This window comes from Protobothrops mucrosquamatus, unplaced genomic scaffold (genome assembly GCF_001527695.2).
Source record: "Protobothrops mucrosquamatus isolate PMUCROS unplaced genomic scaffold, P.Mucros_1.0 scaffold4026, whole genome shotgun sequence".
NCBI classification, from domain to species: Eukaryota; Metazoa; Chordata; class Lepidosauria; order Squamata; family Viperidae; genus Protobothrops; species Protobothrops mucrosquamatus.
The window spans coordinates 82899-96761 of NW_015389963.1; the positions used below are offsets into that span (position 1 = coordinate 82899).

Below are 13863 nucleotides of genomic sequence, written 5' to 3' on the forward strand. Positions count from 1 at the left end.
TGAGATAAGCATGGGATCAACGGAGGACACAGACGTGGTCCTTATTCACGCTAGAAGTTTGATGTGGAGAAATTAATGATTTTACCTAATAAAGATGGACAAATGTACAATATTCAGAAGAAACTACCAAGAAACCGTGAGTTCAGCAGTATTCCTGGATTAAAGTATATGTTTTACAATCATCTTTGTTTGAGTTTAGCTGTCTGTGATTGAATTATAAAGGCATTTTGATTCGTGTCACAGAACAGGACTTCAACTCCCAGAATTCCCCAGCCAGCCAGGGACTCCCAGGCTTTTGTTACCAAGGGGGGCACAACTGTATTTTAGCAGCTGCCCTTTTCCTTCAGCTTCTCCACTTACCTGCTGAGCAGCTGCAAAAATGACATTTTGGGCTGGGGGCGTCCCTTGGACCCTGAGGGTGGCATTAGCTGGGGAAGGAGAAACTGAGCATTAAAAGATGCGTTACGCTTCTCATAACTGAGCACAAGGGTGGGGTGGGGTCCACTTTCCCCCTGCCCACAATTATGAATGTAATTTAATTTATAAAATGAAGCTGGTGAGCCATTTTGTTCTATTTTGAGGCAGATGACACAGAAAAACTGCACTCATTTTTAACTGCAGAGAGTTCTGACAATAGAATCAATACTAGGTGGATTTTGACTTACAACTGTTCGTTTAGTAACCATTCAAAGTTAAAATACAGGAAAAAAGGGACTTGTGACCATTTTCCCCACTTACAACCGTTGCAGCATCCCCCATGGCCACATGATCAAAATTCGGACGCTTGGCAACTGACTTGTATTTAGGACGGTTTCAGTGTCCTGGGGTCACGTGATCCCCTTTTGTAAACTCCTGACAAGCAAAGCCAAATTCATTTAACAACCGTGTTACTAATGTAACAATTGCAAGATTCACTTAACAACTATGACAAGAAAGTTCATCAAATGAGGTAAAATTCACTTAATAACTGTCTCGCTTAGCAACGGAAATTTTGGGCTCAATTGTGGTCGTAAGTCAAGGACCATGTTTAGGCTCCTGAGACGTGAACGGTCTTTTGCGAGAAGCACAGGACGGGGACTCTCTCACTCCCTGCCTACAATTATAGATTTGATTCAATTTCATTCAATAAATAAAATTAAGCTGGTGACCTTATTTTTTCTGCTGTTTTGAGGCAGGCGGTACAGAAAAACTACAGTGATTTTCAGCTGCAGAGAATTCTGACAATAGAATTAATATTGTTATTTTTTTTTAAGAGTCCAAAACACTCTACTGAAGGAAACAGTAGACTGGTGGACTTCAAATCCCAGAATTCCCTAGACATCATGGCTGGCTGGGGAATTCTGGGAGTTGAAGTCCATCAGTCTTAAAATTGCCAAGTTTGGAGACTCTTGCTTATAGAATATGGACCAAAAATTCAAGGGTGGGCCCACTAGTGTGACTGCAGCTCTACCCATTTTCCAAGCAAAACCATGATTGAGTCTCCATAAAAAAACAGACAGAACTTTGCTTGGATCTTCAGGGTTGCCATTTTGACATTTTTGACACCCGGGACCACTGAAAATAGCCAAACCACAATCCTGGTTGTACAAAATGTGAGAAGCTTACCAAAGACAGCAATATCCACGTTGATGTAGGCCACGCTCCTCTCTTGCAATTTGCTGAAAAATTCCTACAAGTGAGAGAGAATAAGAGAGGATTCAGTGGTCTCCAGATGTTTTGGACTACAGTGTCCACAATCCCTTGCCATTTCATACTGGCAGGGGCTGATGGCCTTGGGAGCCCCAAACATCCAGAAGATACCAAATGATCAAGGTGGCTATTGTTTAAGAGTGAAATAATATATAAGAAACATAGTTAAGATTTACAAATAGCCCTCAGTTTACAGCCATTCATTTAGCAACTGTTTCAACTTACAACACTGTTAAAAAAAATGGACATGACTGGTTCTCACACTTATGACCGCTGCAGCATCCCCACGGTCACATGATCAAAGTTTGGCTGTTTGAAACAGGCATGTATTTACAACTTTGCAGCATCCTGGGGTCATGTGCTCACATTTGTGACCTTTGGATCCAAATTGTGGTTATAAGTCAAGGGCGAAACGGCACGACAATCAAAACATATCACTGATGCATATCATAATAAATGTCATAATAGTCATAATAAAACATTCAAGAAACCTATGGGTCTTAATTTCTTTTCTTAATTAGAAGATCCAGGGGATGAAGCACCATCAAGAATTTTTTCACTCTTTCTCTGGTTGATGGCACCTCCAAAATTCTGCGATTTCATTGCATGCGCCCCAGAAAGAAGGGAGAAGTAGATTCATAGTTAATTCGCAGTTTATTGAATCGCTTGTACTAAATTAACCCAATTTCCACGATTTGCACGACTCGCTGAATCACAGGCTGAATCACAGGCTAAGCCACATTAATCATCCCAGCCGATCGATTGAGGCTGTGCAAAAAAACGGGAAAAACCACATATAAGCTCAGCTAATTTGAACTGCGCTGAAGAAACCGATAGCACGGCTCAGCTCTTTTTACCTCTGTGTACTCTGTCGAGCCGATGAGGCCGAACTCTTCAGCACCCCAGCTGCCAAAAATAAGGGTTCTTCGTGGGCGCCACTTCCCTGTGTGATGAGAAGAGGTGGGAAGACAACTCCTAGACCAGTGGTTCTCAACCTTTTTAATGCCGCGACCCCAACCGGTTGTAAGTCGAGGACTAAACCGGTCGTAAGTCAAGGACTACCCAACCGGTCGTAAGACGAGGACTTTCCCTGCCCAGGAGCACCGCGCATGCGTGGTTCCGCCCCCTGCGCCGGCCGAGGCGTAGCTGGCAAGTGGCAGAGACGGAGCAGGCCGACCACCAGCTGGCCCAGCCCAAGGAAGGTAAGGCACCCGCCGGAAAAGGGGGAAAAATGGCGGACAAAAAAAATGGCAGACAGCCTTGCTTGGCGACCCCCATGAAATGGTCGATCAACCCCAAATGGGGTCCCGACCCACAGGTTGAGAACCACTGTCCTAGACTGAATTCTCAACCCCTTCGTGAGATGTGCAAGACTGGGAAAAGACTGGACGCATCCCAGCAAGAATCCTGACCTATCACCTGCTCAAGATGAGAAACTACACTTCCCATCATCCCCCTAGCCAAGAAGGCTAGGAATGCTGGAGGCAGGGGTTAGCAATGTCCTATTTCTTCAGCCCATCTGGGTTTCATGTAATGCCAGACAGGGTAATGACCTCGGAAGACCAGGGGAAATGATGCTGTCTAGGAAACAGTCAGATAAAAGGAAACATGGCCCAGAGCTGCATAATGGACGGAGAAAGAAGCTCAGAAGGGAAACATCTTCAGTCAACCCTCTGAGCTAGACCAGGCAGGAGTCACAACCAGATGAGCAAGCTACATTAGCAGAATCTTGCCAATCTGAAAATACAAATCACACCCCCACCCTTTACAGCTTGAAAAACTAGGGAGGGTCCCTTTTGAGACTCTCCATCCGTTATGCAGCCGAGGGCTAAGCTGTCTCTTATCCGACTGTTTCCTAAAGCTACATGAATCGAATCTTGTAAGTCTGAAAGTACAAATCTCTTGCTGCCTCTTGTATAGCTTGAAAAACTAGGGAGGGTTTCTTCTGAGCCTTCTCCCGTTATAAAGCTGTGTGCTAAGCTATCTCTTATCTGTCAATTCCTCCGGCAGCATCTCCCAAGGTCATTCACATACACCATTACACCTTCTCAAATTCTCCATCCAAATGTGGGCCAGAGGTGAAGGAGATTTCACTAAATTTCTCCAGGAAATTTATTTATTTATTAGTTACTTTTTTTTAAACCACCCTTCTCCCACACGTGCAAACACACCTTCCTTCACCATCTTCCCCAAAATACGGGTGATTTCAAGCATGACAGCTGTTCCGCTGCTAGGGTCAATGGCTCCGTGAACCCAACTGTCCCGGTGGTTCCCATACAGGACGTATCGATCTAGAAGAGGAGGAGGAGGAAACAACTAGTAGTTGTAGAGGAAACTACGAGAGAATTGTGGGAAGAACTTATAAATTTATATAACTCTGTTAGACATATTGTATAGGAGTCATATGTTAACTAACCCAGGTCTCCAAGAAAGTTACTGATTAACAGCCTCCGAAACCCTTTAAACTTACAGCAATCATAAGAATTAATTAAACACTTATTTCAAATTTAAAGACACACAAGCAACCAAAATTCAATTAACATGGTATAAACATAATTATAACGCTCAAAGTTCAAACAAAGAGACCCAATCCACATCCCTTGATTTAATCAACGGCTCCTCCAGGGTTGTTGGAATTCATTGTTGGAATGTATTTCTATGCAACAACTATAATAATATTCAGCCAGTAGATGGCAGTATTTACATATTTGGATCTGTGGTATATAGTATATGCTCTTTTGTTCTGAGTAGAGTTTCCTGTTACAGTTAAACAGTTCAGCAGTAAAGCACATGGTGACTGTTCTCTTTGCTTGCTCTGTGTGGTGCTTCATATAAACAGAATTTCTAACAGGAGTCAACACATATACACAAACACACCTACACCTCTCAAGTGTCACCCTAGAATCAATATGTGCACACTTCCACACCATCAACGACAAGCTCCCCTTATAAAACAGCCCGTTTGAACCTCATTTTCTCTGTCGCTACCCCCACAAGCAAACCTCCTTGTTTTTGGAAATAAATAAATCTCCTTTCCTCACAGCTGTTTGGACTTCGTTTTGATTTGTTCTTGTGTAACCCCGGCTTGAGCTGGAACTCCAAAATTATTCTTCTGACAGAACGTAGGACCAGAGGATTCGCCCAATAGAAAGGGCAACCAGCTCCTTATAAGTAAACGTGAATCCCCATCACAACCACCTCCACCAACATGCCCAATTCACACTTCAAATCTATCGGCAAATTGGTCAGATCATTTCTGAGAGCTTGCCAAGATCTTTCATTACTCAGTTAGGTAACATCATCAGTGCTAGCTCTGATCACATAGCACTGATGGTGTTACCTAGTTTGGTAATGAAATGTCTGCAAGCAAACCACCAAGCTCTGAGAGCAGCAAGGACCCCACAGTTCAACCTTCAGCTACACATCTTCTCTGCTTTCTTGCCTAGAAAACTGGAGGAACTTAAAACTTCTCTTCAAAAGGTCCAAAAGCAGACTTTTTTTTTTTGTTTGTTAAGAAAACTATTAGAAGGAGAACGTTTCTGCAGTTTAATCCAGGACAGCAAGATTTAATTGCCAGGAGTCAACACTGACTCAAAGCCACACGAACATAAACAAAAATGCAAGTTTTTGTTATCAAGGCGGTCCCTAGCATGTCATTAAACAAATCCCGTCTTTAAGACAAACTTTGTGCAGCAAGTCCTTGACTTACAGCGGTTCACTTAGTGACCATTCAAAGTTACAACGACACTGTAAAGAAAAGTGAGTTATGACTGTTTTTCACTCTTACGACCGTTGCCCAGCATCCCCCTGGTCACCTGATCATAATTCAGACGCTTGGCAACTGGTTCATATTTATGACGGTTGCAGTGTGATCCCATTTTGCGACCTTCTGACAAGCAAAATCAGTAGGGAAGCAGACTCACTTAACAACCGTGTTACTAGCCTAACCACTGCAGTGATTCACTTAACAACTGTTGCAAGAAATGGGGCATAAAATGGGGCAAAATTCACTTAACAACTGTCTCGTTTAGGAGCAGAAATTTGGGGCTCAATTGTGGCTGTAAATTGAGGATTATCTTTACTTGGTTCAGGAAAAGATTTACTTGGTTCAGGAAAAGATTTACAGCCTGAAGCAAATGAGGTTGAGAGAATAAAACCTGCAGGTTAAAGCCACTTCCAGGATCCAGAATATGGAAATGAGGAGGGGAGCGCAGGAAAGAGGAAGGGAGAGTAGCTCACCTGGTTCCACACTTCCTCGTATCACCCCCAGGACATTGGAAGATGGTTTGATCTCTCTCTGGTTGTAGACTTCCACCTGGACGTTGCTAGGATGCAAAGAAATCTGGCTTTGATCAATTGCAATGGGACACACGCAACTAATTTTTTTGGGGGGAAGTCCATCTCACCCTACCCATTCCAGCTTCTTGAGATACCCCCCATTTAAGTTCTCGTAGGTGTGACTACCTGGTGTTAGGAAAGCTCCCATTTCCTTGGAATCCGGGCCCAAGGTGGTAATCACAGCCCAGGGCCCCTTGCCAGCCAGCCCCTGCTTTGGGTCCGCCAAGGTTACTGCAAACCGAGATGGAAAGAAACCACAAAAGCTGGATTAATTCTCCAAGGAGAAAAATAACCAGAAGTCACAATGGGTCACTCTCTTTCTTACATCAAGTCTTAGAACATACAACATAGAATAAGAAGATTGAAAGGGACCTTGGAGATCTTCTAATCCAATCCCCTGTTATAATAATAACAACAACAACAACAACAACAACAACAACAACAATAATAATAATAATAATAATAATAATAATAATAATAATAATAATAATAATAATAATAATAGTAAAGTTGGAAAGGACCTTGGAGGTCATCTAATCCAACCCCCTGCCCAGGCAGGAAACCCTATACCATTTCGGACAAATGGCTGTCCAGTCTCTTCTTAAAAACCTCCAGTGTTGGAGCATTCACCGCTTCTGGAGGCAGGTTGTTCCAGTGGTTAATTGTCCTCACTGTCAGGAAGTTTCTCCTTAGTTCCAGGTTGCTTCTCTCCTTGATTAGTTTTCATCCGTTGCTTCTTGTCCTTCCCTCTGGTGCTTTGGAGAAGAGCTTGACTCCCTACTAATACTTCATGTGATTTTGATTCTATGCCTGTGTTTATACAACCAAGGATTGTATTAGCTGTTTTGGCTGCTGCTGCACACGGCTGGCTCTTGTTTAAGTGATGGTCCATTAGGACACCAAGGTCCCTCCCACCGTTACTGTTTTTGAGCCAGGTTTCATCTAATCTGTTCCTGTACATTTGTTTTTTCTTGCCTAAATGTAAAACCTTACTTAAGACATGTGGACTTCATCTCCCAGAATTCCCCAACCAGCCATGCTGGCTGGGGAATTCTGGGAGTTGAAGTCCACACATCTTAAAGTGGCCATGTTTGGAGATCCCTGATGTAACCCATCTGTGATCTGCTTATGAAGGGCTTCCATGTATTTGATTTGATACCCACCAGATCAGCTCCTTGGCATCCTCAAAGCCGATGGGTTGTATGGGGATTGTGGAAATCCCAGTGATCTGATCTTCTGGGATCCGGTAGGTGAAATCTGAATGTCAAAAGGAGAAAGTGGAACAGAAAATAAACGGGAGGAACATTGGGGGTGTTTGGGAACCCAGCAAGAACTGAGCTGCAGGAAAAGATTAAAGAACTGCACAGGAAGAAAGGCTGGGGGGGCAGTTGGGAAACAATGCCCCCCTTCCAATCCTAGTAGACCACAATTCCCCAACTGGCACAGCCAGTTGGAGAGGAATGCTGGGAAAAGTAGATAATATTTGGAAACAAATTTGTGGGCTTTCCTATCCCTGATTTAATATCTTTGCAGCCACCAAAATCTAAAAGTGATTTTTTGCAAGCTCAGTTGTGTCAGAGTCCCTTTAGTTTAGCAAGATTCATTGGGAAAGAAGGGATAAAGTGATTAGAATTCCAGCAGTTAACGCTGTTTTACATTCTACAATCAATATAGCCCAACATAATTCCAACTAGCAGTCAGAAGAGATGATGAAAAACTGGCAAAAAAACCTGGCTTGCCTTCAGAAGTTGTGGGTGCCCCATCACTGGAGGCTTTTAAGAAGAATTAGACAGCCATGTGTCTGAAATGGTATAGACTCTTCTGCTCGAGCAATGGGTTGGACTAAATGATCTCTATGGTCCCTTCCAACTATGTTATTATCTATTTATGTTATTCTAAGTCTTTTCAATGACCCCAAAAGAGCTTACAGGTGGCCCTTTACCAAACCATCTCCTGAATCCTAAACCACTCCAATATTATGCCTCAGCCTGTAACACAGGAGTGTCAAACTCAATTTCATTGAAGGCCACATCAGCACTGCGGTTGCCCTTGGGGGTGTGTGTGGCCAGGGTGGGTGCGGCCTACTGGGTGGGCGTGGATGGAGTGGGTATGGCCTATTGGGTGGGCATGGCCAGCTCTACATGGTTCGCGTCAAGGGTGCCTGTGGGGGCCTGGGCAGGAGTGGGACAGATCTGAGGGTCTCTGGCAGAAGGGGGTGGGACTGGGGCAAGCGCCAAGGCATGGTCCACTTCTTTATTCCTCACAAAGGGTGACACCTCCCCAACATGCACCCAGGGGACGGGGCCGACGCGGCAGGGGCTGGTTCCTCACTTTTTCCAGACGGCCTTGTGGAGCTAAGACTGAATGCGTTTCAGCATAGATGGTCACCACAAAATTGTACATTGGCTCCCGGCCGGCCTGGGCCAGGGCCAAGGCAGCGGGGGCCGTTCCCTCACTGTTTCCAGGATGACTTCACAGGCCACATGAAACCACTTCATGGACCACATCCGGCCCCCGGGCCTTGTGTTTGACATGTCTGCTGTAACAGGAAGAGAGGGTGCAAAGCCCACCATTTGGACCTCCAAAGAGACCTGTCAACTGTCCAGTTGGCAAATCCAGAAAAAGAACCTCCTGCGACATTATTTTACCAAGAGTATAAAACTTTACTGAATAAACAGAAGAAGCAAAACCAGCTCTGGATTTCCCATGCAAAAGCAAGCACACTTAATTCCCCCTTTCCCTACGGGCCACCCGCAGTCCAAAACGTCCACCAATCATGCCTGTTCGTTTCATTATGGGAACCAGCCAGTCATGCTGCGACATCTGCTCGGTGTGTCCTTGAGGTGGAAGCAATGTCTCACGAGAGCTGACATTCCCCCCACTCTTGGATTGCATTGCATTCCACCCGCCTCCCTTTTACTGTCAAGCTGCGAGCGAAGCAAAATGTAGGTGAAAGCGGGAGCCAGCCTTGACAAGGCCACCTCATGCCTCCTCTTACTTTTGGCAGGAAAATATGGTGTCAGGAGATCTCCGAACCCGGTTTTGAAAGAGCCTCTCTCTACGCCGGAGCGGGGCATGTACCACGAATAAGGATAGGTCTCCTTGGGCGAAGATTTCCCATCGTTGATGTCTGCAGGATCTGTGTACACCACCACACCAATGACACCAAATTTTGCCCCATTGATTGCCTGGAGGGAGAAGGGAAAAACCATCAAACAGGATTTAATTCCAGGAAGTTTTTACCATCGTTGGTGGATTTGTGACAAAGCAAAGATAGATAGATAGATAGATAGATAGATAGATAGATAGATAGATAGATAGATAGATGGATGGATGGATGGATGGATGGATGGATGGATGGATGGATGGATGGATGGATGGATGGATGGATGGATGGATGGACGGACAGATGATAGATAGATAGATAGATAGATAGATAGATAGATAGATAGATGGATGGATGGACGGACGGACGGACGGACGGACGGACGGACGGACGGACGGACAGACAGATGATAGATAGATAGATAGATAGATAGATAGATAGATAGATAGATAGATAGATAGATAGATAGATAGATAGATGGATGGACGGACAGATGATAGATAGATAGATAGATAGATAGATAGATAGATAGATAGATAGATAGATAGATAGATAGATAGATAGATGTAGGTAGGTAGGTAGGTAGGTAGGTAGGTAGGTAGGTGGATAGATACTTGGAAACCGCCTCTGGATTTTGCCCTTTTGAGGCAGAAAAAAAATGAAACTCTGACTTTGGGATTTGATATTTGAACAGTTTGTTGTTATAGAAAGGGTGAGTATTCACTAAGTATGCAAAAGTAAAAACTTGAGATATTATATTTATTCCACTGTGATAAAAAGTGTTGGAAGTAAATGCTTTTCCCCCCTTTTTCCCCTTTACCTCACATTACTCTCTTCCCCTTCCTGCTATCTTTATTTTCACTTATATTTTATACCTTAGTAAAGAGGTTTAATAAAAAAATACAATAATTAAAGAAATCTGGATTTAATTCCTTCCGCTGATGATGGTCCAACAGTGATGAATTTTCCTTTAAAAATATAAGACTTCAAGGGTTATCGCCAATTTTATATACAGTTTTTATTCAAACGTTTAAATAAGAAGATAAAAAAAACTAATATAAAGAAAAAAGTAAAAAAAAATCAGAGAGAAAACAGCATGCAAGAAAAGGAAAAAAGCTGAAGAAAAATAGAAAAGAAGGAAAAAAGATATTAAAAATTAAATATTAAAGATATTAAAGAGATATTAAAAAGTGACTTCCAATATTCTTTGCAGCAGTTATAAGTACAAATATATTTTTCTATAATCTATTCTATCTACTCATCAAAACCATAATTTCATTTTTTTCCACTTTTACACAAAAAAGTCCATCAGAGGCTTGTGCTCAGCAATAAATGTAGATGATGACTTTTCTCCAGTCAATTTATCCATCCAAGCAAAATCTGTCAACATCACCAACTGCATCTTCCCATCTCTGTGCATGCAATAATCTTGTTGCTGTGATCATATTTCGAAATAGTCTCCAGTGGCTTTTTTTCTGTTTATTCATTAACCTTATAGGAAAAGCTATCACCAATTTTGGTCAATCATTACCATTTATTAGAACCAAAATATTCCAAACATCCATCCATCCCATTTTTATTTCAATGATAGCCCAGGATAAAATACAACTAAGGAAAATTACAGCAATTTCAATAAATCTACTAATACTTATATGAGGTAAAAGGTAACTCAAAGTTAAGATTGCTAATATACTATAAAGTTAAAATAATAAAATATATAATATAGAACATAGATAATTATATAGATTATTATATAATATATACTATACTATTACATTACATTATATTTATTACATTATATTATACTATATTATATTATGTTATATTATATTATAGACTATTACATTATATTACATTACATTACATTTATTATATTATTATAGTATTGATTATTATATTGTATTGTATTGTATTGTATTGTATTGTATTGTATTGTATTGTATTATATTATATTATATTATATTATATTATATTATATTATATTATATTATATTATATTATATTATATTATATTATTATTATTATATTATATTATTATTATATTATAGTATATTATATTATATTATATTATATTATATTATATTATATTATTATATTATATTATATTATATTATATTATATTATATTATATTATATTATATTATATTATTATTGCCTGTTTTATTATAAATATAATATATATTAGATATTATATTGATAGATAAAATATGTATAATATCATTATATACAGTATAATTTTTTTTTTAAATGGGTAGAAAATATTCAGGGAGTCCAGACATCTTCAACAGTGTGTTACAAAATACTGTGGAACACAACCACACAGCCCCTCTGAACTCCAATGTCTTCCAGGCATGTGTGACTACAGTTCCCATCACTCTCAGCCAGGCTGAGAGTAACGGTGAGTTGCAAGCATCTTTGTGAGGCAGAGAGAAAGTGGTCCAAACGACTGACACACAAAACTGCCTTAACTCACTATCAGAACATGTTACCCATGTTAACACAACACGCACAAAAGTCAGTATCAAGACCTATGTCACATGAGGCTCAATTAAAGTGGTTAACCATGATTCCAGGGCTTTTTTGTATCTGTAGCCATCATGTCTTGGGAAAACCTGGCTTATGGGGGTTAGTTTATTGATCGTTGGACTATACAATTTCCCCAGTGGGTTAACTTAACCAATTTGGTGCTTGCAATGGTGGCGACTATCTGTAGCTCAGGGGGAGGATGGGGGTGGAGGTTCGTTCTCTGAGCTTGTGGGGTTGGTTTTCGGACGTTTCGTTACCAGGCTAGGCAACATCTTCAGTGGATTATAGGGGACGCCATTGTTGGTGTTCTTCGGTTTATAAGGGCTTTGGGTGGTCAGTAAGTGAATATGTTATTTAGTCTGGTAACGAAACGTTCGGAAACAAACCCACGAGCTTGGTGAACCTTCAATTTGATGTTTCTCAACCTTGACCACTTTAAGATGGGTGGACTTCAACTCCCAGAATTCCCTAGCCAGCCATGCTGGCTAGGGAATTCTGGGAATTGAAGTCCACCCATCTTAAAGTGGTCCAGGTCCATCTTAAAGTGGACCATCTTAAAGTGGTCCACCCATCTTAAAGTGGTCCACCCATCTTAAAGTGGTCCAGGTTGAAGTCCACCCATCTTAAAGTGGTCCGGGAAATACTGATTTACCCTTTAAATAGATGAGCTTAGTTTTTGAACTACTGATCCTGAACATTCAAGGCCATCCTACAAAAAAGGAAAACTTTTTCCCTACGGTGCAAGGTTACCTTGGCAACTCTGCCGGCTCCTCCATAGCGAGTGATGGCAATTGTGCCGTTGAGGCTGATGCTTTGATTGTGAAGGAATTCATAATCACTCATTTTTCCTTGGTTGGCATAGACCAGTTTGCCCTGGAAGAAAATCAAACGCCATGGAGAGGTATGAATGCCATGTTATTATTAATGTTGAGACTCTAGAAAGAGTGCAGAGAGAAGCAACAAAGATGATCAGGGGACTGGTGGCTAAAACATACAAAGAACAGTTGCTGGAACTGGGGATGTCTAGTTTAATGAAGAGAAGGACGAGGGGGGACATGATAGCAGTGTTCCAATATATCAGGGGCTGCCACAAAGAAGAGGGAGTCAAGCTATTCTCCAAGGCGCCTGAAGGCAGGACAAGAAGCAACGGATGGAAACTAACCAAGGAGAGAAGCAACCTAGAACTAAGGAGAAACTTCCTGACAGTTAGAACAATTAACCAGTGGAACAACCTGCCTCCAGAAGCGGTGAATGCTCCAACACTGGAAGTTTTTAAGAAAAGACTGGACAACTATTTGTCTGAAATGGTATAGGGCAGACATGTCAAACTCGCAACATCATGTGACATTGTGCAACGTATCGGACCTTTTTCCCCATTGCTGGCAATGAGGTGGGCACGATTCTTTCATGATGCATCTGGCCCGTGGGCCGGCAATTTGACACCCCTGGTATAGGGTTTCCTGCCTAAGCAGGAGGTTGGACTAGAAGATCTCCAAGGTCCCTTCCAACTCTGTCATTCTATATTCTATTCTATTCTATTCTATTCTATTCTATTCTATTCTATTCTATTCTATTCTATTCTATTCTGTTCTGTTCTGTTCTGTTCTGTTCTGTTCTCTGTTCTGTTAATTTCATTTCATTTCTATTCTTTTCTATTCTATTCTTTGACATTATGCTGATATTAATGAACTAATACATGTAGTCCTCAACCTACGACCACAATTGCGCCCAAAATTTCTGTTACTAAGCGAGACAGATATTGAGTTTTTCTCCATTTTACGATCTTGCTTGACACCGTTGTTAAGTGAATCACTGCAGTTGTTAGGTTAACAACATGGTTGTTGAGTGAATCTGGCTTCTCCCTTTGACTTTGTTTGTCAGAAGATCGCAAAAGGAGATCACGTGACCTTGGGACACAGCAATGATCATAAGTATGAACCAGTTGCCAAGTGTCAGAATTTGGATCACGTGACCTTGGGGATGCCGCAACGTTCATAAGTGTGAAAAACGTTCATGTCACTTTTTTCCCCGCGCCGTTGTAACTTTGAATGGTCACTAAATGAATTGTTGTAAGTCGAGGACTTCCTGTACTCTGATCTGTCCAAGAAGCAAAAACCATTGGGCTGCAAAGTTAAGGAAAACATCCAAGGTTTCTTGTGTTAAAAGGAAAAATAAAAGAAGAAGAAGAAAGACAATCAATCAAA

The 13863-nt window shown here is 41.5% G+C and overlaps 1 protein-coding gene across 1 annotated transcript in view; it reads right to left on the reverse strand.

Moving 5' to 3' along the window:
* The window catches only part of NAALADL1 (N-acetylated alpha-linked acidic dipeptidase like 1), a gene marked incomplete at its 5' end in the record, with an annotated part of 24386 nt that extends 11854 nt beyond the window's left edge, over nucleotides 1-12532 (reverse strand). Inside the window, 9 exons of the mRNA XM_015827878.1 lie at nucleotides 361-428; nucleotides 1606-1669; nucleotides 2547-2632; nucleotides 3861-3980; nucleotides 5929-6014; nucleotides 6154-6258; nucleotides 7191-7284; nucleotides 9026-9215; nucleotides 12410-12532. Coding sequence (XP_015683364.1) covers nucleotides 361-428; nucleotides 1606-1669; nucleotides 2547-2632; nucleotides 3861-3980; nucleotides 5929-6014; nucleotides 6154-6258; nucleotides 7191-7284; nucleotides 9026-9215; nucleotides 12410-12532 — 936 coding nt within the window. The remainder of the gene's footprint in view (nucleotides 1-360; nucleotides 429-1605; nucleotides 1670-2546; nucleotides 2633-3860; nucleotides 3981-5928; nucleotides 6015-6153; nucleotides 6259-7190; nucleotides 7285-9025; nucleotides 9216-12409) is intronic.
* Nucleotides 12533-13863: the final 1331 nt, after the last annotated feature.